General features: G+C 42.9%; 1 protein-coding gene across 1 annotated transcript in view; it reads left to right on the forward strand.

Annotated features, from left to right (window-relative positions):
* The window catches only part of GRM7 (glutamate metabotropic receptor 7), a 349,469-nt gene extending 325,911 nt beyond the window's left edge, over positions 1-23,558 (forward strand). The window contains exon 10 of the mRNA XM_040408112.1: positions 23,250-23,558. Coding sequence (XP_040264046.1) covers positions 23,250-23,299 — 50 coding nt within the window. The 3' untranslated portion in view covers positions 23,300-23,558. The remainder of the gene's footprint in view (positions 1-23,249) is intronic.
* The last annotated feature ends 3,653 nt before the right edge of the window (positions 23,559-27,211 follow it).

The following is a 27,211-nucleotide window of genomic DNA, read 5'->3' on the forward strand; positions in this document are numbered from 1 at the left end:
GGTGGTATTAGTGGTGCTGGTTGTGGTGGTATTGGTGGTATTAGTGGTGCTGGTTGTAGTGGTGCTGGTTGTGGTGGTGTTGGTTGTAGTGGTGTTGGTGGTATTAGTGGTGTTGGTGGTGCTGGTTGTAGTGGTGCTGGTTGTAGTGGTGTTGGTGATATTAGTGGTGCTGGTTGTAGTGGTGTTGGTGGTATTAGTGGTGCTGGTTGTAGTGGTGTTGGTGGTATTAGTTGTAGTGGTGTTGGTGGTATTAGTGGTGCTGGTTGTAGTGGTGTTGGTGGTATTAGTGGTGCTGGTTGTAGTGGTGTTGGTGGTATTAGTGGTGCTGGTTGTAGTGGTGTTGGTGGTATTAGTGGTGCTGGTTGTAGTGGTGTTGGTGGTATTAGTGGTGCTGGTTGTAGTGGTGTTGGTGGTATTAGTGGTGCTGGTTGTAGTGGTGTTGGTGGTATTAGTGGTGCCAGGAGCAGTAGGGTGAATAAGGCCGATCGATAGGCGATCACTAAACATGAGCCACATCCTGGGCAGGAAAGTGTTAACCGCCATAAATAGCGGGTGTGAGGCCACATCAGTCCTGATTCCTCCGTTTTTGTCCTAGTTTTTTAAATAGGCCGTTTTGTTCTCATTTTCTGCTTTTTCCGCTGCAGCTTCTTCCTCCTTTGGGAGTAAGATTCTCATCAAACTCGGCAGCTGATGGCTTTAATAATGCTCCTGAGATTGGGGCCCCCGCCTGGCGGGGAGAGGAGCCCCAGGCCTCTCCGTTCAGGCTCCTGGAGAGTCTCAGGTGCTGCCGCCTCTGGTTCTGCAGCTTGTGGGACACTGTGACATGGAAAGTCATGGAAGGATAAAGCCCCCAGGATCTGCCTGCCGAAGACATACAGCCTAACCCTAGTGAGATGCAAGGGCGTGTATACTAATGCAACAGGGTCCCTGGGGAGAGGGGCTCCCATCCCTTCTGCTGTTCAGGACATTCTCCTCAGAGGAGCAGCGCTGTTAGCAAAGAAGGTGGGGGCCGTACGGGGCCACAAGCATCAGGCCCTTCTGTCATGGCTGCCAAAACCCAGCACCAAAATGGGGGGCCAAATTTGACCTTTGGGGCCCCTTATTTTGATGTAAATCAACTGTATAATGAAAAATTCTACAACTTACTTATATTAACATATCAATTCTTTACCATTGTCAACATCTCTGCTGGTTGTCAGTGAATGGAATCATTTACTGTGTGCTGAGACCGTGTCCTAATGACACAGATACACTGAGAATTCCTGCTCTCTCTAGTAACCAGCTCTGCATCTGTGTGAGTAGGCCCTGGTTGTTTCCATTTACTGACAGCAAGCGGATATTTGGTCTGATATTAATATAAGGGGTCTGAATATGTTTAGAGGGTTTGGTCTGAGGTCTGAACTTAGTGTAGATGTCTGTTCTGGGGTCTAATAATAATATAGGGGGTCTTGGGTCTGATATTAATATAGAGGGTCTGGGGGCTGATAATAATATAGGGGGTCTGGGGGTCTAATAATAATATAGGGGGTCTGGGGTCTGGTATTAATATAGAGGGTCTGGTAATAATATTGGGGGTCTGATAATATAGAAGGTCTGGGGGGCTGATAATAAAATAGGGGGTCTTGGATCTGATAATAATATAGAGGGTCTGGTGGTCTGATTATAATATAGGGGGTCTGATAATATAGAGGGTCTGGGGGTCTGATAATAATATAGGGGGGTCTGATATTAATATAGAGGGTCTGATATTAATATAGAGGGTCTGGGGTCTGATAATAATATAGGGGGTCTGATAATAATATAGAGGGTCTGGGGTCTAAGAATAATATAGAGGGTCTCATAATAATATTGGGGGTCTGAAATTAATATAGAGGGTCTGGGGTCTGATAATATAGAGGGTCTTGGGTCTGTAATTAATATATAGAGAGTCTGGGGGTCTGATAATAATATAGGGGGTCTGGGGTCTGATATCAATATAAAGGGTCTCATAATAATATTTGGGGTCTGATAATAATATAGAGGGTCTGATATTAATATAGAGGGTCTGGGGTCTGATAATAATATAGGGGGTCTGATAATAATATAGAGGGTCTGGGGTCTAAGAATAATATAGAGGGTCTCATAATAATATTGGGGGTCTGAAATTAATATAGAGGGTCTGGGGTCTGATAATATAGAGGGTCTTGGGTCTGTAATTAATATATAGAGAGTCTGGGGGTCTGATAATAATATAGGGGGTCTGGGGTCTGATATCAATATAAAGGGTCTCATAATAATATTTGGGGTCTGATAATAATATAGAGGGTCTGGGGGTCGGATAATATAGAGGGTCTGGGGTTTCGATAATATAGAGGGTCTAGGGTTTCGATAATATAGAGGGTCTGGGGGTCTGATAATAAAATAGAGGGTCTGATATTTTTTTTAGGGGGTTTGGAGTCTTAATATTATTAAGGATCTTATCTGGGGTCAAGTGTCGGAGATGAATTCAGGGGTCTGATATCATTATGGGGGGTGAAATATTTGTAGCCACACCCTGGTATATTCACCCCCCAGGCCCGGGTGGCGGGGGTCACCACCACATGACAGGGCCCCAGCTGCAGGCTCGGCTCGTTCATCTAATGAAGACTTAATAGGAAGTGACCCGTCCGCCCGCGGGGGCACAAGTCTCCTCCGTGAGCCCGTCCGCCCCCAATGTCCTGTGACATATGACAGTGTGAGCGGCCTGTCCCCACAGGATGGCAGGGAGTGAAGCGACATCTTGTGCGATCAGCAGCCTCTCCCCTCGGTGCGGAGGCCACTGCTGACTGGGGCTTTCTCTGGGTCTGCTAATTGTGCGCCATTTCCAGCCACGATTGACACGGGGGCAGACAGGATGAGACAGACTCCACGAGAGGACTATTCCGCCTGCAGACCCTACAGAAAACCTCCCTGTCCGCAGTCATCCCCTCATGTATCGTATGTTATGCAAGTTTAGAAAAACAGCGCCACCTCTGTCCGCAGGTCGTGTCTGGTACAGCAGCTCAGCTTTATTGAAGTGAATGGGGTTAAGCTGCAGTACCACGCTCCACCTGTGGACCAACGTGGCGCTGTGTTTGCTGTAATTCCAGTTTATTCACATGAATAAAAATTGAGGGCAAGGGGGGCCCTTGTGAGGTTCACAGTGCACATGGGGGCCCTCACCAAGGCCAATTGTAGTATGTTCTTTAACTTTTTAACATACTGTGTGTTTCAGTTTTTCATCCTTTTTAAGATTTCTGCTTGCTGTCAGAGAATTGAAATATGTATTGATTACATTGAAAACTTGTCTCTGTTCACACAGCTGAGGATTTGTTACAATGTATCAGTGCTGGTAAAAGAAATAATCTCCCATTCCAAGACAGGTGATTTGAATGGATGCTGGACCGATGCTCCTCATGGTCATGGACCCCTGTGTTCAGTGATCATGGGGACCCCGGCATCCGAAGTTGCTTTAAGTTTTTACAGGATTGCCTATACTGATACATTGTAGCAAATCATCAACTGTGTGATCCACACAAGGATTTCCAGTTCTAGATGTTTCTATTCACTGACAGCAAGCAGGCATTTAAACAAAAATTATCCTTTGACTTTCTTTTTTACGAAGACTGGATGATCTTTTCATTGGGGCCGTGCGCATGCGCTGAGCAGTAGGACTACAGCAACCAGAGGTATGAATAAGTGATGGGGATTCTCTGTGAACGCCGCCTCGCCGCCCGCGCCTAAATTAAAAATGAGAGGTTTCCATGACAACGTCCTGTATACGATCTACAGCCTGGGAGGCTCCTACTTACCTCTGACCTACTGACCCATATACATGGACATATAGAGCTGAGAGCTGAATCCTGTGAATCCGCCCTGGACTCGTCCTCTTCTGTATCTGCTCCAGGGAAAGCTGGGTGACCAGTATGGCTGCCAACAGTCATGGTGACCCAGCTCTTCCAGAGGTCTGACTGGTAAATCTGTCTCAATATCCAGGGGAAGCCTCAATACGTCACTGGTGACAAACCATTGTCCACCGTAACGCTGGACCCAGCTTTCCCAGTGACGGACATAGATTACATGCTCAGGTCTGATGCAGCTCTTTCGATAGGATAAGCACGTCTGCACTTTTTGAACTTTTTATTTTTTGCAATCTACTCCATGCACATCCAAAGCTGCATTAAACATTCTGAGTTTGCATTGCCTCCCTGCTGCCCTCATGCAGATCATGCCTTGTAGGGTACAATGCCTCAAACATTATAGAGGAACGCGGTCCGTTACCGGATCTCAGCTACAGAATCCGCTGTCACAGCGCAGTGATGTCAAGGGGCGGCCAGTAGAATTCTGAATGCTGCTTTGGATGTGACTGGAGTATACAAAATGAGATCAGAGTAGATAAAGCAATGGATTTTCCAAAGTTTTTTTTCAAAGTTAAAAGTAGGTTTAAACTGTCAAGCGATGGTTCACGGTGGAGCGACACCATAAGGCGCGTAAAGACGAGGCACTAAACCTGGCTGTGAACGCCTAATTTATCACGCTGCGCAATACGGAATAAATGAGCCTCTAAATCAACCACTTTCCTCAGTTTGCAAACATTTATGACTCGGCTCATTTCTACCCAATTCCTCTGCACACATCTGCAGCACAAATCTCTCTCCTGGCCTGATGGTTCGTTGCAATGTATCGGTTCAGGTGAAATGTATCAGTCTGAAGTCTGTTTACATCACAGACGATTGTCTACACTGGATACAATATAACAAAGCCTTAGATGTGAGAAGTATCAGGTCTGTACTGGTTTATAGCTTCTGGATTGAAACAAGAATGTTCCCACTGTCACTGACAGCAAGCAGAGGTCTTGTAAATGTTGATGAACTGAACTGTAATGTATATTAGAAAGAGGTGCTCCGGTTATGTAAAGTTATTCCCTATCCAGAGAATAGGAGATAACCATTAGATTGGTGGGGGTCCCCCACCGATCATGAGAATGGGGGCCCGAAATGAACAGAGCGGCCGAGCTATGTCCAGAACTCCCATAATGGAGCATCAGCGCACATGCCCAACCAGCCACTCCGTTCATTTCGGGAGCTCCATGGTGTACTGGGCCCCCATTTCCGTTACTGGTGGGAGTCTGAGAGGTAGGACCCCCACAATCTGACATCTACAGGATAGATAATGTCACATAACTGGAATACCCCTTTAAATACAATGGGATAACCCCCTATATGAGGCATTTGGAACCCTGCGTAGATCGTCTGCATTCTCTGGTGGTCTGTTCCCCATCATTAAAGGGGTATTCCCATCTTATATCTTTAGGATACATGGGCCATCATGTTGTGATCAGTAGGGTTCAAACTAGAGATGAGCGAATTTCAGGTTAAGAAATTCGTTCACGCTTCGTTTGGTGGTAAAAGCAGAATTGCATCATGGATTCCTTTACCACGGACCATAACGCAATTCTATGACGGAATGAAGGGGCTGCAGACGCTGTTTCTGATGTGCAGCTGCGCCCCCTGCTGCCCCAGTGCAGGGAACTGCAGCATGTCCCCATTCCAGTGAATCTGCAGATGCCCAGAGCAGTGCATGGAAATTTAGAAAGCCCCCCCCCCAGCGCTATACTGGGACCAAAGGCCAGGCCCTACTGAACATAAAGCAGTGACGTATCCTACAGATAAAGTAGGAATACCCCTTTAACACAGGCAGATCCCATCATTTCTAGACAGGAAATCCTCCACAGAGAGGAAGGTTTATCCCACGGGAGGTTGTTACTAGTCCATAAATATAAATCCCTGCTAATGCGCTGTAGTAATTGTCACTCATGGCCGGGGAGTGGCTGCGTTTGGCAGCTCGTCGCTCCCCGGGGACGACAGAAACTGCAGGAGCCGATATGTAATGGGGCCATTAGTGTTTATATTGTTTGAGGACACTGATGGAAACCGGAGCGAAAGTGTCGTAAAAAGGCACCTCGCATTTGGCTCCGCGCTACGCCACATCGCATCTACCATCAGCCATCTAATTGTCTACTTAAAAGGGAACAGTCACTTAAAGGGGCGCTCCAGTCATCACATAATGTTACACTAGCACTACCCCGGGGGGTGAGCAATAATGGTCCATCTAGACCCCTTATGACTTGCGTCCCATGATGCTTCATTTCTAAGTGTCACTTTTGGGCAGCCATGATACGCAGCGCGTTTCAGAAAACGCCACATTGTTGCACAGATGTTACATTAAGGCCTCGTCCACGTTTCTGTTTTTTACTGACGTGTCAGCATTTTCCGCGTACAGCACACGTACCCATTGATTTGAATGTGTCTGTTCAGACATCTGTATTTGTTTTACTAACCGTGCGCTACTTTGGTCCGTGATGTCCAATGAAGTCTAAGGGTCAGTGAAAATCACGGACACAACACGGATGGCATCCATGGTGTGTCCGTTTTTCACTGAAGACTGATAGGAGATTCTCTGGAAATTGATTTTCAGCTGAGCAACGTCCGTGGATTACGGATGCACCACGGATCCTTCACGGACGTCTTCATGGATGAAACAAGGACCCTTTTTTCATGGCCTTGAAAGTGGACGAGGCCTTAAAGTCTCTACGGTGCTCCCTGAAATGCACTGCACACAATATTGCAGATTTGGGCCTCATGCACACGAACATTGTTTTGGTCCGCATCCAAGCCGCAGTTTTTGCGGCTTGGATGCAGACCCATTCACTTCAATGGGGCCGCAAAAGATGCGGACAGTACTCCGTGCGCTGTCCGCATCCGTTGCTCCGTTCTGTGGGCCGCAAATAAAATATAACCTGTCCTATTCTTGTCCGTTTTAAGGACAAGAATAGGCAGTTATATTAATGGCTGTGCGTGCCGTTCCGCAAATTGCAGAATGCACACGGACGCCATCCGTGTTTTGCGGATCCACAATTTGCGGACCGCAAAACACACAACGGTCGTGTGCATGAGGCCTTACTAAGTAAAATGCATAAGAATTTTGGTGCACAATCCATGCGCCTCTGTTTTGACACCTTTTGCGCCTCGCTAGGTACCTTTTTGTAAAGCCTTCTTCCCATAGGACTTGAAAGACACCGGACACTTGTTACAAATGTGACAAAATGAAAAATGTCCCAAAAACACGGGGAAAAAAAGTGCATATACAGCGTTTTTAACATATTTTCTTTGCCTTTTTTGCAGCCAGATGCCGCTTTATACTTTAATAGGGGAATACAAAAATTCTGTAAAAACCGAACATTCTTGTTTTTGACCTCTTTGGCATTTGGGGCTGTGGGTATTGTTTTTTTTAGCAGTTACTATGGGGCCCCCAATCGATGGAGCCCATACTGTAGATGATGGAAGAGGACAACGGAAAATACAAGAAAGGAGGGTAAGGGCTCATGCACACAAATGTATTTTCTTTCCGTGTCCGTTCCGTTTTTTTTTGCGGATCACATGCGGAACCATTTATTTCAATGGATTCGCAAAAAAAATGGAAGTTACTCCGTGTGCATTCAGTTTCCATATGTCCGTTCTGCAAACAAATAGAACATGTCGTATTATTGTCCGCCTTACAGACAAGGATAGGACCGTTCTATTAGGGGCCAGCTGTTCCTTCCGCAAAATACAGAATGCACAGGGACGTCATCTGTATTTTTTTCGGATCCATTTTTTCGGACCGCATAAGGTCATGTGCATGAGCCCTAAGACGGGGCAGATGAAGCGATGACCAATCTAATAAGCTGATTGTGCTAAAATGGCGCCTTTCAGGGGTTTACCGGAAGAGCGCCATGGTTAACTGTTCCACCCCTGCAGAGCTATGGTCAATAGCAGAGTGATAATGGCGGCCATATTGGTTGTCACCCAGCTTTCCTGGATACCGATCAGATATTCACTGCTTGTGGTGGTGGATACGTTTCTGGATTGTTCCGCCATCTTCTTATGGACGGATTCCGGCGTGACGCTTTATGAAGTTTCTGCAGAGATCGTAATCGGGCTTCTTGTAAAATCGACTTAAGCATCAAAATTCATGGCGCGTTATCTAGAAATACCTTTCAGCCTCTTAAAGTGGCGGAGCGTTAATATTTGATAAACATTCGCGTTTTATATTCCACTTAATGTTACATTTGCCTTCTTTACATTTTTATCTCACTTCGCTTTAATTGTGTGGAGCTTGGCACCGATGGCGATGAGTGGAAACGTTCGTAGCGCTTCGTTACCTCTTTCCTGCCGTTAGGCTCCGGCTCCATGGCGACGCAGTAAATTTGTAATAGACTTTGCAACATTTTATAGGCCTCCTGAGAAGGACAGGAGGTAAATTGCAACTTTTTGCCACAGCTTATGGGTGAGACTTGGATGGATCGCTTTAATAAAGTATTCAGCAACTGCTACTTTGGAAATTGCTTTATTGGGTTTGCAGAAACAAAAATCAAGATGTCTGCAGCTTCAAGGGTTGGTTCACTTTTCCATCCCAAGTCAGGAGAGTTCATAGATTACTCTCTGTCCCTTGTAGTAGTGTCACCTTGCTCAGCTTCAGGGCACACCATGGTCCCAGAGGGTTGTCACCCAGCTTTTCCAGGATCCTTGTCTTTCCCAGGATTCTGAATGGCGCATACACCCGGATATGTTCATAAGGAGTGAATCAGTACATAGCACCAAAGGGGTCCTTTTTTAGGAGATCGGGAAAGCTGGATGACAACCCCCGATGATCAGCTGACCACACATTTTCTCTATAGCGGCCGTTACAGGAGAAATGTGAATGGTTGACCAAATAATCCATGGATGGGCCAGGCCTGCCTTCAAGAAGACAAGCCCTAATGCAGGCATCCTCAAACTGCGGCCCTCCAGCTGTTGCAAAACTACAATTCCCAGCATGCCCGAACAGGTATGGCATTGTGGGAGCCGCAGTTTGAGGATGCCTGCCCTAATGGATAATATTGTCTTGGAGAAAGCTGAAATTTATATCTTTTATCAATCACAACATCTCAAATCGTTGTTTTTTTATTCATTACGTTTTGGAAAAATGAGAATTTGTCAGCTTAGCGTCCCCTTCTAGAAGATGCGATGATTTGGGCATTTTCTCAAGGCTTCCTGCTGGTGCGCAAGGTCTGTAGATTTATGGAGCCGTACACACACGCACTTTCCCTTTCATATTTTTTTGGCTGGTAAAATCACAAGTTTTACCGCTGACGACTTCACTTTTTATAGAACTTCTGAGTTCTGAGAGGAATTTTGGCAGTTTTTTCAGTTTTGAGATAAAAGCAAAAACCGAAGATAAAATGTTGTTCCCTCCAGTATAAAAGCAGCAAATTCTCAAAAGTAAACAGTATAAATATATATATATATATATATAGAGAGAGAGAGAGAGAATATACGGCGAGCATTAGAAATATAAAGGACATTTCTGCCTCCGACATTGGCAGTAAGACCCTAAAGAGTTAAATATGTATTATGTACAGTACAGACCAAAAGTTTGGACACACCTTCTCATTCAAAGAGTTTTCTTTATTTTCATGACTATGAAAATTGTAGATTCACACTGAAGGCATCAAAACTATGAATTAACACATGTGGAATTATATACATAACAAACAAGTGTGAAACAACTGAAAATATGTCATATTCTAGGTTCTTCATAGTAGACACCTTTTGCTTTGATTACTGCTTTGCACACTCTTGGCATTCTCTTGATGAGCTTCAAGAGGTAGTCCCCTGAAATGGTCTTCACTTCACAGGTGTGCCCTGTCAGGTTTAATAAGTGGGATTTCTTGCCTTATAAATGGGGTTGGGACCATCAGTTGCGTTGAGGAGAAGTCAGGTGGATACACAGCTGATAGTCCTACTGAATAGACTGTTAGAATTTGTATTATGGCAAGAAAAAAGCAGCTAAGTAAAGAAAAACGAGTGGCCATCATTACTTTAAGAAATGAAGGTCAGTCAGTCAGCCGAAAAATTGGGAAAACTTTGAAAGTAAGGGCTATTTGACCATGAAGGAGAGTGATGGGGTGCTGCGCCAGATGACCTGGCCTCCACAGTCACCGGACCTGAACCCAATCGAGATGGTTTGGGGTGAGCTGGACCGCAAAGTGAAGGCAAAAGGGCCAACAAGTTCTAAGCATCTCTGGGAACTCCTTCAAGACTGTTGGAAGACCATTTCAGGGGACTACCTCTTGAAGCTCATCAAGAGAATGCCAAGAGTGTGCAAAGCAGTAATCAAAGCAAAAGGTGGCTACTTTGAAGAACCTAGAATATGACATATTTTCAGTTGTTTCACACTTGTTTGCTATGTATATAATTCCACATGTGTTAATTCATAGTTTTGATGCCTTCATAGTCATGAAAATAAAGAAAACTCTTTGAATGAGAAGGTGTGTCCAAACTTTTGGTCTGTACTGTAAATAAAGCTTAAACAATATATATTGGAAAGTTCTGCAATTTCCTGTTATGTTTCAATCCATCACCATTTCAAGATCTCTGCTTGCTGTCAACGATTGAGAACATTCTTGCCAAAGACTTGCCCTGTTCATGTCTTGCTTGCCAGTATCTGCACAGATCTAATACTTCTCCAGTCTGAGGGTTTGTTACATTTGCACCCTGTCTAGACAACCTGCTATGAGTAAACAGCGCTGATACATTGTAACAAAGATTTAGAACTTTTCATTGAACAATGCTTTTAGGGCAAAACTTGTCAGAGCCCTGAAACGGATCTCACAAACGAAAAGCCAAAACGCCAGTGTGAAAGTAGCCTTATACAGTGCAGATACGGGGCCCCTGTTAGAGGGAGACCCCAGCTCAGCTTGGCCCCGCCCTTTTGTTATATAGGGCCCTACATGCCCACCAATAAGAGATAGGGGATCAACAAGCACTGTCTCCTGCCCGCCCCATAAAGCACAAAGAGAAGGGCCCTATTTTGTGCATTACCAAGGACCCCTCAACTATATGTGGATAAACATGAGGCCATTACATTAAAGTGCAATGTCCCTTTAAGTCTTTCTCCCCCATTTTCCACATCCCCCTCAATGTTCCTGCTTTGTCAAATATAAGATTAATTAGTAATTAGACAAAGAAGGGACAGGATGCGCGCCATCTCTTCACACAAAAGCACTTGCTGTCCAATATGTTACAGTCAGTGAATGGGGCTCTCATCTGCGGACAGCAGGTCATTTGGCAGCGCTGGGGGCGTCCTGTCCCGGGGGGGACACTATTTGTGATTTATTTTGCCTCGCTGTCTTGCATGCATTAACTGACAACCGCCGTAATCTCTGTTTATTCAGCGTCCTTTAGATTTATCGTCCCGCGGGGTTCTGCCGTTTGGCCCTTAGGAGGTGTGCAGGGGGAATATATTGCAAAAGCGCAGGGAATCTTGACGTGGACGTATTTATTTCAGTGGTGAGTGTGAGCGATGGGTATGTCCAGCTGGGGTATAGAGCGATGTGCCCATTTATCTGCAGAGACGCATTACTGCGCAGCGAGGTCAATATGCTGCATATTGCACTGGAGAAATGTCTGGAACGAAGGGATTCAACAGGGATTGCACACTGGGCCGCCCTTATTGTGGGGTGCTTACATAACCATTCGGCATATGGGATATGGAGGGTAGAGGTCGCACACAATGGTGTCATAGAGGCTTAACAGCACCAGGATCATAAATGTAACATGGTAGGTGGGGGCCCCAGTACAGCTTTGTGTTGGGGCCCAGAAGCCTCACATTACTCCTATTGTGATGATCCTGAGCGAAATCATTGTAGCAGAAAATGTCTTGCAACTTTGTAATATACTTTGCGTTGTAATCCTGCTAGAGATCCCTGCATGCTTTCATTGAATAGAATTATACTGGAGGCTGGAAACCTGTGGTCTCTATTGAAATATGATGGCCAAATAGACAACCATCAGCGCATGACAGAATAGGTTTTACATTGTCTCACTATGAATATGGCGCAGTGACAAATTCAGCTCTGCTGCATCTGTACATCCAGTGTATGAAGTACAGCAAAGAGCACTACATTATAAGGTATTAGATATGGTTTTTGGGTGATTGATCCAGAGCAATGGACTTCCAGCAGTGTTTTACCGTGAATTCTGAGATCCGGGAATAAAATAGGCTTGACATGACAAAGGGGCTAAGATAATAATGACTTATCCTCGGGATAGGTCATCATTATTAGTGTTGAGCGAACTTGTGTTTTAAATTCGGCATCTAAAGTTTGGGTTATCGAAGAATCGCGTTATGGATTCTAAATTCCGTTATGGTCCGTGGTAGCGGAATCCATAACCCGAACTTTAGACGCTGAACTTAAAACACATTCGCTCAACACTAATCATTATCACATCAGCGGGGGTCAAAGTCCTGGCACCCCCACCAGGGAGCTGCTGCGCTCATGGGAGCTCTGGTGAGAGGTGCAGGCTCCCGGCAGCTTTCCAAGGACAGCGCCGTACATCATATAGTGGCAGTGTTTGGTATTGCAGCTCGGCCCCATTGACATGAATGGGGCTGAGCTGCAACTAGGCCACGTGACCGATTTACAGTGATGTCACTGGCCTAAGAAGAGGCTGCAGAGCTCAAGGCTTGTTCTAACAGCTGATCGGCGGGGGTCCCGGGGGTCTCATCCCTGCAGATCTGATACTGATGACCTATCCTTAGGATAAGTCATAACTGTCTCTTTCTGAATAACCTCTTTAAGTGATAAAAGGTTACTAAGCTATGATCGAATACATAAGACTTTTATACAAAAGATATCATACAGACCGAAGTAAGCAGCAGTCACCTAGGGTGTGAACAAATGAACAAGCTCCATATCGACCAGTTCCCAACATGGCATCTATCCAACACCCATAAGGTGGTCGTAGCAAGTAATGTCTTACCCTGAAGGCCTCGTTGGGGCTGAGCTCTTTATTACATGCCTAGAGGTTTTCTAGCCTCCTGGCCCCTCTTCAGTGTGCAGGACACATATACAGTTACTTCAGACCTTAGGAACGTGGCCTGGTACCACTAACCGACTATGGGAAATAACCACTAAAATAAACCTTGCCACACAATCAGATGGCGAGTGGAGTATAATAAATAAAAGTATATAGAATGTAAACTGCAAAATGATGTTCAGCGGTGATATCCCATACACAATGGGGGAGATATATCAAGACTGGTGGATCCCTGCGCTGGAGTGACATGCGCCTCATTTGTTTAGAGGCAGAAGCATCTCTGTCCTGCAGCGGCGTAGACTTTAGCTGCAACTTCCTCCACATTCTCGTCAAAGTTATAGTAAATGCGGCGGTGTGAAGCCCAGTTCCGCTAAGCCACCCCCATTTCTCTTGCCACTTCTGAAAAGTGCTGAGAAGCTCAAAAAGTTGCAAACTATGGTGCACACATGTCGTGTACCATAAGGTGCAATTTTCTTACACCACAATTGTGGAGTACAGGCCTTGATAAATGTCACTGAATGCATTTTAAGAATCGCCTATTTTTCCTCCAGTTAGTCAGCCCTTGCATGGATATGTTCACATATCTCTTATAGGAAGCTCCACCTCTGCTTACAGGAAGCTCCACCTCTGCTTACAGGAAGCTCCACCTCTGCTTACAGGAAGCTCCACCTCTGCTTACAGGAAGCTCCACCTCTGCTTACAGGAAGCTCCACCTCTGCTTACAGGAAAGCTCCACCTCTGCTTACAGGAAGCTCCACCTCTGCTTACAGGAAGCTCCACCTCTGCTTACAGGAAGCTCCACCTCTGCTTATCCTTTTCCAGTCACATAACTAGAGCCTGATGAATTCCCACATTCTTACTTTACTGATACAAGGCAGGTGGTGCTGTTTGCTTCATCCTGGCTGTTGTATATATTATTATCCATTGATACTGTAAATGTCCTGTCATATGCAACAGGTGACTACCCAGCTGCCTATATATATATATATATATAACTTGTAGCTATCACCTTGAAACAGCTAAAAATAAACTGTAAAAGACGGCACAGAAATGATTGTGAAATGTGTGAAGAGAAGCTCATGTGTGAAGCGCTGCAGCCGGGTGTGAAAAGTATCCAAGAAAGGAAAGTTTCAGAGAGCAAGACAAAAAAAAAACTGGATCAAATACATAGCGTGCAAGTTATTATGAAGGAAGTTTTTGAAGTCAGCTTTACTTAAGTTTACATTACAATAATTTGCACCAAATTTATAAAAATGGTGCACGTTTTTTTAATTTGACGCATCTTTAAATATGCCCAGAGAGTCCCATTTCTTAAATCCGGTGTAAACCTACTGTCCTGACCAAACACGTTTACTTTTCCATCCACATCAAACGTAGCAAAAATGGGTAAACAAGTCACAAACTTTTTTATGGCAGAAAACCAGCGCAAATCAAATGATCCATTCTTCCCCTGGGAGTATTTATCTACTTGGCTAGGGCAACAACATCAGTCTTAGAGGTTGGCCCATCTGGGACATTGATGACATATTGCTGGGATATGCCCTCAATGTCAGATAGCTGCAGGTCCCACCTCTGAAGTGAAGGCGAGCACACCGCGCATGCACAGCGCGCTCTCCGTTTATCGCTATGGGAGTTCCAGAAATAAGTAAGCGAGCGTGCCCGGCTATCTTCAAAACTCCATTAACGGTCAATGAAGGGTGGCCTCGCAGCTGCTCTCAGTTCACTCACAGGGGTCCTGTTCTGGAGATAGGAGTAGGTCCCAGATATAGGACCTGCTCTTATCTGACATTGATGGAATATCCGAGCAATATGCCATCAATGTCCCAGATGGGAATACCCCTTTAAAGGAAAGCTTAGCTAGGACCACTACTGGGTCCAGGATCAGCAACCTTCAACGCTCTAGCTACTGTGAAACTACAACTCCCAGCGTGCACACGCAATTGGATATTCATGTAACTCCTATAGAAGTGGAAGGAGGATTCTGGGAGTTGTAGTTTCAGAACAGCTGGAGTGCCGGAGGTTGCTGATCCCATGCAAAGCTGCTTTTCATTCACCCCTCATGGCTCGTTATAAGACCCAGCTGTGCACCCGCATGTCCATCATGTGATCAGGGGAAAACAATGAAAGTGACTGCAAGCAGAGATCCTGAACAGGATTGAAGGAATTGATACTGAAAGCATCAGTATCGGAATATTAAATCTGAATATTCCTTTAACTCAAGCTGAATTTCCCCTTTAAGAGCATCACATGAAACAAACACTGCCGGTTACACAAACAATTCAGCTCTTCTTGATCTACAGCATCCCAGCATCCCTTGCAGCCTGAGATTGGCACGGCCGCCTCTGTCATTGTTGTGTCCCCTGTTGGGTTTTGAAACATTTGTTAAACAATGCTTCTAAAGCTCAGATTGATACAGTAAGAGTCTGGCCGGCGGAGAGGATCTGCAGCTCAGCGCTCCCATCCACACTCTACACAATCGTCCCATCTATTCCTGTCTGCATCCAGCTGTTGAGCAGAATAAAAGCTCCAGAGCTGAAATCTCTATGAATACATTTCAGTTCTGGCTCTATAAGGCAATAAACCCGTCGTGTCTAGGAGGGAAAACCACCGTAACATCCTCCCATCTGTTCGCGCAGATGAGCTCCAAGGGGTCTATAGGCCCAGCTCTTAGTACCAGGGCTCTCGTATACCATAGCTAGTGGCATCCCGGCCACTGCCCATCCTTCATATCCTGTGCCCACTCAGTAATGGTTATCTCCAGCTGGAGGGAGCAGCGGGCCAAAGAGCGAGGCCATGTCTGGTAAATGACCCTCCGAACATCTGTCCCTCTGGTGTGGGATCAGAGGGAGACGAGCCAGTGCCAGCCTCCATTGCAGGTGACTGATGCCAGTGTCGTTACCGCCATTCGCCCTTTCTGCTACGGTTTTTCTCGCTGTGATCAGCCTCAAAGTGCTTTCATTTTTAATTCTTGGGTGAATGTTTTATGACTAATCGAGAGGCCTGTCTGCAAATCCTTCGCCGCCTGGGAAAGTTAGAGCTTGGATTTATGTCTTCTGCTGCCTGTGCAGTTACAATATGTTTTATTACTCCCTGCTCCATACTTATTCCGCACCCCCTGCTGCCACTCTTAATCTCCTCTGTGCCGGGGAGAAGGCTTTCATGGGTTATGGAAGAAAGGTGCCAATGAACCCTTTATTATTATGCTGGATTCTTCTACACAGAAGGGTTCGGTGGTATTGGACCCTTTCCATAACACTTGGACCAATTTAAACCCTTGTTTGCTAACATGGAATGGGGAGTCCTGTACAGGCTCCAACCCAGGCAGAGCCGCCTCTCTGAAGACCCCATACTACCGGCAGGGTCTGCCTCTACTGCATGTGTGCCATGGGAGGTTCTGTGGCTGCAAAAAAGGTCACAAAGAAGATTTATCACATTGTTTGGGAGAATATTTGCTGCTTTGTAGTTTCTGACACTGAAAATTGGAAGAACAAAGAAAGAAATATTGATGCATCAATAGAAACAATGTATCATGTGGAATGAAAGGTCAGAGAGGTCACAACTCTGCCTGTAAAAAGGTGCCCTGATCACCAACCTATCCCCTCATTAGGCCTATTGCACACGGACGTTTTTTTTTTCCCGTTTACTGGACGTTTTTTGCGTTCCGTATACGGTCCGTATACGGAACCATTCATTTCAATGGGTCCGCAAAAAAAACGGAATGTACTCTGTATGCATTCCGTTTCCGTATTTCCGTTTTTCCGTTCCGTTTTAACATAGAACATGTCCTATTATTGCCCGCAAATCACAGTCCGTGGCTCCATTCAAGTCAATGGGTCCGCAAAAAAACGGAAATGCATCCGTATGTCTTCCGTTTCCGTTCCGTTTTTTGCTGAACCATCTATTGAAAATGTTATGCCCAGCCCAATTTTATCTATGTAATTACTGTATACTATGTATTATAGTAGTTATATTCTTGTACATAGGAGCAGTATTGTAGTAGTTATATTCTTGTACATAGGAGCAGTATTATAGTAGTTATGTTCTTGTACATAGGAGGCAGTATTATAGTAGTTATTTTCTTGTACATAGGAGCAGTATTATAGTAGTTATATTCTTGTACATAAGAGCAGTATTATAGTAGTTGTATTCTTGTACATAGGAGGCAGTATTATAGTAGTTATATTTTTGTACATAGGAGCAGTATTATAGTAGTTATTTTCTTGTATATAGGAGCAGTATTATAGTAGTTATATTCTTGTACATAGGAGCAGTATTATAGTAGTTATATTCTTGTACATAGGAGCAGTATTATAGTAGTTATAGTCCTGTACATAGGAGCAGTATTATAGTAGTTATATTCTTGTACATAGGAGCAGTATTATAGTAGTTATATTCTTGTACATAGGAGCAGTATTATAGTAGTTATATTCTTGTACATAGGAGCAGTATTATAGCAGTTATATTCTTCTACATAGAAGCAGTATTATAGTAGTTATATTCTAGTACATAGGAGCAGTATTATAGTAGTTATATTCTTGTACATAGGAGCAGTATTATAGCAGTTATATTCTTGTACATAGGAGCAGTATTATAGCAGTTATATTCTTGTACATAGGAGCAGTATTATAGCAGTTATATTCTTGTATATAGGAGGCAGTATTATAGTAGTTATATTCTTGTACATAGGAGCAGTATTATAGCAGTTATATTCTTGTCCATAGGAGCAGTATTATAGCAGTTATATTCTTGTACATAGGAGCAGTATTATAGCCGTTATATTCTTGTATATAGGAGGCAGTATTATAGTAGTTATATTCTTGTACATAGGAGGCAGTATTATAGTAGTTATATTCTTGTACATAGGAGGCAGTAATATAGTAGTTATATTCTTGTACATAGGAGGCAGTATTATAGTAGTTATATTCTTGTATATGGGAGCAGTATTATAGTAGTTATATTCTTGTACATAGGAGGCAGTATTATAGTAGTTATATTCTTGTATATAGGAGCAGTATTATAGTAGTTATATGTCTGTACATAGGAGCAGTATTATAGCAGTTATATTCTTGTACATAGGAGCAGTATTATAGTAGTTATATTCTTGTATATGGGAGCAGTATCATAGTAGTTATATTCTTGTACAAGGAGCAGTATCATAGTAGTTATATTCTTGTACATAGGAGGCAGTATTATAGTAGTTATATTCTTGTACATAGGAGCAGTATCATAGTAGTTATATTCTTGTACAAGGAGCAGTATTATACTAGTTATATTCTTGTACATAGGAGGCAGTATTATAGTAGTTATATTCTTGTATATGGGAGCAGTATTATAGTAGTTATATTCTTGTACAAGGAGCAGTATTATAGTAGTTATATTCTTGTACAAGGAGAATTATTATATTTCCCCCAAATTCTTTGTGTTCTAGGCTCCTGAAGGTATATATCTCTTCCAGGGAAAGTGGGATAATAGATATAGAATCCTGTAAACCTGAGTATGCCTAGCAATGAGTAGTTTGCATTGGGCTTTGGGAAGTCTTGCTTTCGGGTAGTGGGGCCTATCATTACCCCACTGACCAGTACGAATTTTCTTTCAAACACAGTCCAGCTGGGCTATTAAGGTGTGCACTAGAAGGAGAGACATCTGAGGAGGCAGAACCTTTCAGGGAGACCATAAGGGTACGGCCACACGATCAGATTTATGGATACAGTTTTGGAACCTAAAACCAGAAGTAAATTAAAAATAGAGACGTTGTATCTTTCCTTTATACTTTCTCTCTCTTATGATCCTCTCCTGATTTTGGATTTTAAAACGGAAGCAGGAAACCTGACCGTGTGGCTCTGTCCCTACTGTGATTGCGAGCTTCAAAGTGAACATTTTCTTCTCTTTTTGTAAAGGTAAAACAAGATATTGTAATTTTGGTGGGTAATAGGAAGCCACTTGTATAGTCAGGAATATTGCCGCGTTTGGCTAACACTATGGCGCGCAGTGGTTGATTTGTTTTTTGGGCCTGAATGTTAAAGCTATATGTACGTTTATTGTGTGCAAGAAAATAAAGCACTGACGAGGCCCTGTATAAAACGGCCTTCTGTGCCGCTGTCTCTGACTGCATTTGATTACATTGTGCCTGGCTACAGGGGTTGTCAGCTAATGCATGGCTTGTATATGTATTGTGTCTGTGCTCGTCAGTACGTAGGACCTGGGCGCTTTGTCAGGATGATAAGTAGTTCTCTGCTCGTCACCTCTTGCAACAAACCACAGCATTGACCTTTCTCTGTGTTCACAAGAGCTGCAGACAATTCCAGGTTCTGTTATTACTCCGCTCTCCTCAGTGCATTAATTCTGAAGATTGCACTTTACTATTGTCCAAGGTTTTAAATATTTTATTGCAGGTTAAGGGGCGACTCCAACCTGTTTAAATTTTAAAGAGACTACGAACAAAAAATATGTAACTGGCTGATGATCCCTGTGAAAAAAAAAGATACTGTTAGAACCCAATTCCAAAGAAATGGCTACTAGTCTTTAGCATTAACCCTTCACTTGCTGCATTTCTTCATGGGTATATTTACTGTATATGGAATGTCTAATGGCTACGTGCAATCACTTTTCTTCCAGGTTCCACACCTTCCAATTGTACTAAATAGTTAGATCACCGTATTTAAGATCTCTGCTTGTTGTCAGTCAATAGGACACTGCTTGATAAGGCCTCATGCACACAACTGTAGTTTTGATCCACACCTGATCCACATTTTCTGCAGATCGAATGCGACCCATTCATTTCAATGGGTCCGCAAAGAATGTGGACGGCGCAGCATGTGCAGTCCGCATCTGTATGTCCGTTCAGTGCTCCTGCAAAAGAATAGAATATGTCCTGTTCTTGTACATATTGCAGACATGAATAGGCATTTCTAAAAAAAAAGGTCAGGCTGTACCGATCCTCAAAATGCGGAATGCACATGGATGGTATCCGTGTTTTAAGGATCCGCAACTTGCAGACTGAAAAAACGGCTCCGGTCGTGTGCATGGGGCCGTACAGACTGAAAACCCATCCTTTGTCCTGCTCATACGACTGCAGTTAGGTCCAGTGCTTCAGTGTAGATAATATTCTGATAGCAAAACATAGCAGCACCACAAATATACCCCCGTTCATGGACTGATTCTTACCTACACTGACACATTGTAACAAACCCTCTGGACAGAATTGAGGTTTTTGTTTAGTTCGCAGCGTCCTGTCTACAACGATTCATCTGTGTGAGCAGGTGAAGTAAGAATGTGTCCAAGCACCTGAGCAGGTCGTTACTTTATCCTAGAATTCCGGCCTGGATACAATGAATCTAAGTAAATACTCCAGCTTTTCCAAGTTCATTATTTCGCTGAGGATCGGACGTCCTTTAATGTTTATTGATGTCTGATGTCGGTTTATTTGCTTCTTAAATGGTGCGGTTTGTATTTACTTCCTGGCACTCAGCTGCCGAATCGCTGCCCTGATGCCTCACTGTAATAATAGAGCAGATACCCAATTTGTGGTGATGTAACTTAATAAGAGCGCAGATGTGTGACATCACCCGACAGGAAAAACACTATTTTAGAAAGCGGCTTAATTTATACTGCACAAACCTCATTACGTGGCCTGCTGTTAACGAGACGTTATATAGAGAATATGGTTGCAGGGCAAATACAGATTCCAAGGAAAGCAGTATTATAGTAGTAATATTAATGTATATAGGAGCAGTATTATAGTAGTTATATTCTTGTATATAGCAGGCAGTATTATAGTAGTTATATTCTTGTACATAGGGGGCAGTATTATAGTAGTTATATTCTTGTACATAGGAGGAGTATTATAGTAGTTATATTCTTGTACATAGGAGGCAGTATTATATCAGTTATATTCTTGTACATAGGAGCAGTATTATAGTAGTTATATTCTTGTACATAGGAGCAGTATTATAGTAGTTATATTCTTGTACATAGGAGGCAGTATTATAGTAGTTGTATTCTTGTACATAGGGGGCAGTATTATAGTAGTTATATTCCTGTACATAGGAGGCAGTATTATAGTAGTTATATTCTTGTACATAGGAGGAGTATTATAGTAGTTATATTCTTGTACATAGGAGGCAGTATTATATCAGTTATATTCTTGTACATAGGAGCAGTATTATAGTAGTTATATTCTTGTACATAGGAGCAGTATTATAGTAGTTATATTCTTGTACATAGGAGGCAGTATTATAGTAGTTATATTCTTGTACATAGGGGGCAGTATTATAGTAGTTATATTCTTGTACATAGGAGCAGTATTATAGTAGTTATATTCTTGTACATAGGAGCAGTATTATAGTAGTTATATTCTTGTACATAGGAGCAGTATTATAGTAGTTATATACTTGTACACAGGAGCAGTATTATAGTAGTTATATTCTTGTACATAGGATCAGTATTATAGTAGTTATATTCTTGTACATAGGAGCAGTATTATAGTAGTTATATTCTTGTACATAGGAGGCAGTATTATAGTAGTTATATTCTTGTACACAGGGGGCAGTATTATAGTAGTTATATTCTTGTACATAGGAGGCAGTATTATATCAGTTATATTCTTGCACATAGGAGGAGTATTATAGTAGTTATAATACTGCTCCTATGTACAAGAATATAACTGATATAATACTGCTCCTATGTACAAGAATATATCAGTTATATTCTTGCACATAGGAGGAGTATTATAGTAGTTATAATACTGCTCCTATGTACAAGAATATAACTGATATAATACTGCTCCTATGTGCAAGAATATAACTGATATAATACTGCTCCTATGTACAAGAATATATCAGTTATATTCTTGCACATAGGAGCAGTATTATATCAGTTATATTCTTGTACATAGGAGCAGTATTATAGTAGTTATATTCTTGTACATAGGAGCAGTATTATAGTAGTTATATTCTTGTATATAGGAGCAGTATTATAGTAGTTATATTCTTGTACATAGGAGCAGTATTATAGTAGTTATATTCTTGTACATAGGAGCAGTATTATAGTAGTTATATTCTTGTACATAGGAGCAGTATTATAGTAGTTATATTCTTGTACATAGGAGGCAGTATTATAGTAGTTATATTCTTGTACATAGGAGGCAGTATTATAGTAGTTATATTCTTGTACATAGGAGGCAGTATTATAGTAGTTATATTCTTGTACATAGGAGCAGTATTATAGTAGTTATATTCTTGTACATAGGAGCAGTATTATAGTAGTTATATTCTTGTACATAGGAGCAGTATTATAGTAGTTATATTCTTGTACATAGGAGGCAGTATTATAGTAGTTATATTCTTGTACAGAGGAGCAGTATTATAGTAGTTATATTCTTGTACATAGGAGCAGTGTTATAGTAGTTATATTCTTGTACATAGGAGCAGTATTATAGTAGTTATATTCTTGTACATAGGAGCAGTATTATAGTAGTTATATTCTTGTACATAGGAGCAGTATTATAGTAGTTATATTCTTGTACATAGGAGGCAGTATTATAGTAGTTATATTCTTGTACATAGGAGGCAGTATTATAGTAGTTATATTCTTGTACATAGGAGCAGTATTATAGTAGTTATATTCTTGTACATAGGAGCAGTATTATAGTAGTTATATTCTTGTATATAGGAGCAGTATTATAGTAGTTATATTCTTGTACATAGGAGCAGTATTATAGTAGTTATATTCTTGTACATAGGAGCAGTATTATAGTAGTTATATTCTTGTACATAGGAGCAGTATTATAGTAGTTATATTCTTGTACATAGGAGGCAGTATTATAGTAGTTATATTCTTGTACATAGGAGGCAGTATTATAGTAGTTATATTCTTGTACATAGGAGGCAGTATTATAGTAGTTATATTCTTGTACATAGGAGCAGTATTATAGTAGTTATATTCTTGTACATAGGAGCAGTATTATAGTAGTTATATTCTTGTATATACAGTACCAATGACTGTTTTATTATAACTAGGGTTGAGCAAATTGGGTTCAGATTGCTGTATCCGAAATCGATTCTTTTAAAACGTTAAGAATATCGGCTCCATCCTACTGTAAAATGTATTGCCTCCATGGAGGTCTTTCCGAAATTTCAGCAAATATCGGGAGATTTAGTTTGTCTCACCTTTATCACGTGTCACTTACATTAGGGTATCAGAATACTAAGCCGGGTTCAGCTTCATATTTTGATGCAGTAATTTATGCTCAACCCTAATCATAACCTTAAAAAGTTTTTAATTTATCTGTTTTATTACATCTTATGGTATTCTATTAGTTTTTTCCAAACCTTCTTTTTTTTCTTTTCACAGGCCCGGCCACAAAGAAGAAATATGTCAGCTATAACAACCTGGTGATCTAGGCGGCCTACTCATCTGAGATGGAAGAGGCAGCAGCTACATTTTCATTCCTGCGTTGTGTGGTGCGGCTCGCTTCCTCTCCACCCCGTGCCTCACTCTAAGCGGTCAATCATGGGAGGAGAGGAGCTGCTGGAATATGACGGTGCACAGCCCTTGAGGACTGAGGGAAGCTGCTTTATCCAAGCCATCTGAACTATTCCTGGCTTATATCAGGGGCCAGGAACAAGCGGTGAGGGCCCAGCCCCGCGTGAAGCAAGTTTGTGAGCGGGCCTTTCCTGGGCTCTTCCGCCTATTTTGGGGACCATCAGACTCAGATCTTTCTGTACAGAACTTTTTGCATACAAACGCCTACCTTTTCATATCCAACATTACTTTCACCATTTGGGGAGTACTTTTTGCCGGGATCCCCCCTCCCCTCGCACTTCAGTACCTGGCCTCCATACTGACACTCATTTCCTATGGGTCACTCAATCTTTTATTTCATTTTGGATTTTTTCTTTTTTTTTCCATCTGTTTTCTCGTCCGAGGTGTTTATTATTATTTTTTTTTCTTTCATTTAAATTTCTTCTTCTTTTCCAAAAAACAAGGTTTCTAAAGACCAAAAACTGTGTGTGACACACAGACCGTTCCTGAGCGTGAATGGCTGGCAGGATCTGGTTATGTGATTGGCTGAAGCCCAGGGGTCTTTTGTCTCTGAATGCATGTTCTCTCTCTCTCTCTGCATTTTTTTTTATTTTAAAATTTTTATGTCGAGGAATTCTGCTGTTTGTGTTTGGTTTCTTTTCATTTGCCTGCGGGTTCCGTTGACAGGAAGCGGGTTGAGGTGGCCATCGTTTTACCCCGCTTCTGAGGATCTGTCCGAGCCTGATCGGTGAGGGCCACTCCGTGGACTCAGACGTGACAAAAAGCATGTATGTTTTTTACTGTTTGTAATGAGTATTTTCTGCTTATGTGCCAACCTCGTGAGACACCCTCCCCAAACTGCCCTGTGATATTGTCAGAGAATGTATTAATTAAAGATTTTGATTATCTTTTCTATTTTATGTCATGGAACATTTTGGATTTACTCATGAGAAGTGCAAAAATCGAGGAATGAGAACTGCTGGTGATATTTGGTGAAGTCTTTGGGCTACGTTCACACTAGAGGCAGCCTTCTGCGGCAGGCTCTTCCGACGTGGGACATGTCGTAGTTTTATTCCGGCTGCCTCTCGGCATGTTTGCCGTGCTGCGGCCGGACCTCCGGCCTTCTCCCATTATAGTCACGGTGCACTAGTGGCAGCACGGATCCAGCAGGCTGTTCCCCCACCGGATTAGGCTACTTTCACACTTGCGGCAGAGTGATCCGGCAAGCAGTTCAGTCGCCGGAACTGCCCGCCGGATCCGTCAAAACGTATTCCAACTGATGGCATTAGTAAGACTGATCAGTCTTGAAAATGCATTGAAATGCCGGATCCGTCTTTCCGGTGTCATCCGGCAAAACGGTTCCGGCATTTATTTTTTTCACCTTTTTTTTTTCGGTCTGCGCATCCGGCATTCCGGTATTTTGAATGCACTAATACATTCCTACGGATCCGGCATTCAGGCAAGTCTTCAGTTTTTTTTCGCCGGAGATAAAACCGTAGCATGCTACAGTTTTCTCTTTTGCCTGATCAGTCAAAAAAACTGAACTGAAGACATCCTGATGCATCCTGAACGGATTTCTTTCCATTCAGAACGCACGGGGAAATGCCTGATCAGTTCTTTTCCGGTATTGAGCCCTTTTGACGGAACTCAGTGCCGGAAAAGAAAAACGCTGGTGTGAAAGTAGCCTTAGCCTGCCGGAGAAGGATGCCGCTAGTGTGAAACTAGCCCAACTTATGTGTTGAGCGAATCAAAGTTTTTCAAAGTCGACTTCGATCCAAATTTCAAGGAAAATTTGAATCGTCGCGAAGCTGAATTTTCTCGTGCTTCATGGTAACTAATCAATTTTCCCTGAAATGGCGTAAAAAAAAAAAAATACTCACCTCATCCATTTGAGCGTGAAGAGGCTACTGCTGCGGCCATCTTGATCGAAGATCCCACTCTAAATCTCATGCGTGGTGACGTGTGACATCACCATGCCGGCCAGCGTGATGACGTCATCATGCACTGCGTGAGATTTCACGCGGGATCTTCAATTAAGATGAAGCCGCTGAAACGGATGGGGTGAGTGTGTTTTTTTTGTTTTTTTTTACCCCTGAGAGGCCTTCATTTTTACATCAGATTCCGCGGTCAGCAACAAACGCGCAACATCTGAGGGGTTCAATGACGAGGGGAGGCACAATCGCCGTTCCCCGTCATTGCGCCCGCTACTTACATATAAATGCGCTTTGTGACTAAGTAATTCGTCACAAAGGGAATTTTTTCGTGAAACTTGGCGAAGCAGCCGAATCAAAGTTTTCCTAGCTTCGCTCAACTCTACTTATTACCGGTGAGGGGGTCCAAGTTGTGTGCCCCTCAGTTGGGGAGCGCGCCCTTTCTATCTGATCTAGGAGACTTCTGCACCATGGTGACCTCCGGCTCATAGCAGAACATAAAGGGCACGCGCCGATACATAACGCTCCATAGGGTTGTCTATAAGGAACAGTGGAAGACAAGGAGAATGGATGATGAGAGTGAGAAATAGGGAGGCACAGTGGGAATTTATGGCCGAGGTCAACCCCATTGCCTCCATCCAGCTTTACGTCTTACCTGATTGACGTTAATTATGTTCCTTAAGGAGACTGATGCAGGAACATAAGAAAGGGATTAGAGTTTCTTGTTCCCATCAGCAGTTATTGATGTGAGGTTTTCATGGAACGTGTAGCTTTAGAGCCTCCACCTGACCTCATGGAAGTGAGGGGTCATCTTCTTCCAGGTCAATATCGGAGAGGAGCATTATCTAGGGATTGTGCTCTCGAGCTCCAGATATTAAGAACCCCCCTCCCCCCCAGACTGAACTTATTTAAGGCAATTTCCAAATATGATATCTAATAAATTGCCTCATTGCATCTAAAAGAAGAAAAATGACGCAACTTTGCAGTTTTGATTAAGAATCTCCTACTGTTTTGTGTATCCAGCTTCTGTGCAGACCTATGTGTTACCATGGTTACAGACTACAAACGAACCCTGTGTAGTCTGATACTGCAGTCATGTGTTACTTCACCCCCCGTCCTTCCCTTCATGTCAGTCACCAAGTTTTTTTTATTTTTTATTTGATTCATTGATTGCGAAAGTGTTCATACCCTAAAACAGACATCCTCAAACTGCGGCCCTCCAGCTGTTGTAAAACTACAACTCCCACAATGCCCTGCTGTAGGCGGATACCTGTAGGCTGTTCGGACATGCTGGGAGTTGTAGTATTGCAACAGCTGGAGGGCCGCAGTTTGAGGATACCTGCCCTAAAAGCTTTTCCAGTCCTATAGAAAGTCGTTATAAAACGAATAGTTCTGCAATGTTCTCATTTCCTTTCATTCTATACCATTTTTAAGATCTTTTCTTACTGTCAGTGTATGGAAACATGGTTTACATCCGTAGCCTGAAAAGCCCCGATGACCTGTCGTCTCCTGCTCACACGGTCGCCGGGCACATTACCGCGCTGCAACAATGTATCAGTGCATCAGCTTGTATCCAGAGCAGGGAAGAGATCTGCGCTGCCTCTGTGCTAACCTCATAGATCACTGGCACATTGCCACAAACCTTCAGCTGTGTGGAGGTCAGCACAGAGTCTCCAACTCTGGATGTAAATAAAACCAGTTCTATTCACTGACAGGATGCAGAAATGTTGAAAATGGTAAATACGTGTTAGAAAGTTGCAGAACTTTTCGTGATACAGCGACTAAGCCACAATTTCACATGTCCTATTATTGTCCACATTACGGACAAGGATAGGACTGTTCTATTAGGAGCCAGGAAAC

This window comes from Bufo bufo, chromosome 9, assembly GCF_905171765.1.
Source record: "Bufo bufo chromosome 9, aBufBuf1.1, whole genome shotgun sequence".
Taxonomy (NCBI): Eukaryota; Metazoa; Chordata; class Amphibia; order Anura; family Bufonidae; genus Bufo; species Bufo bufo.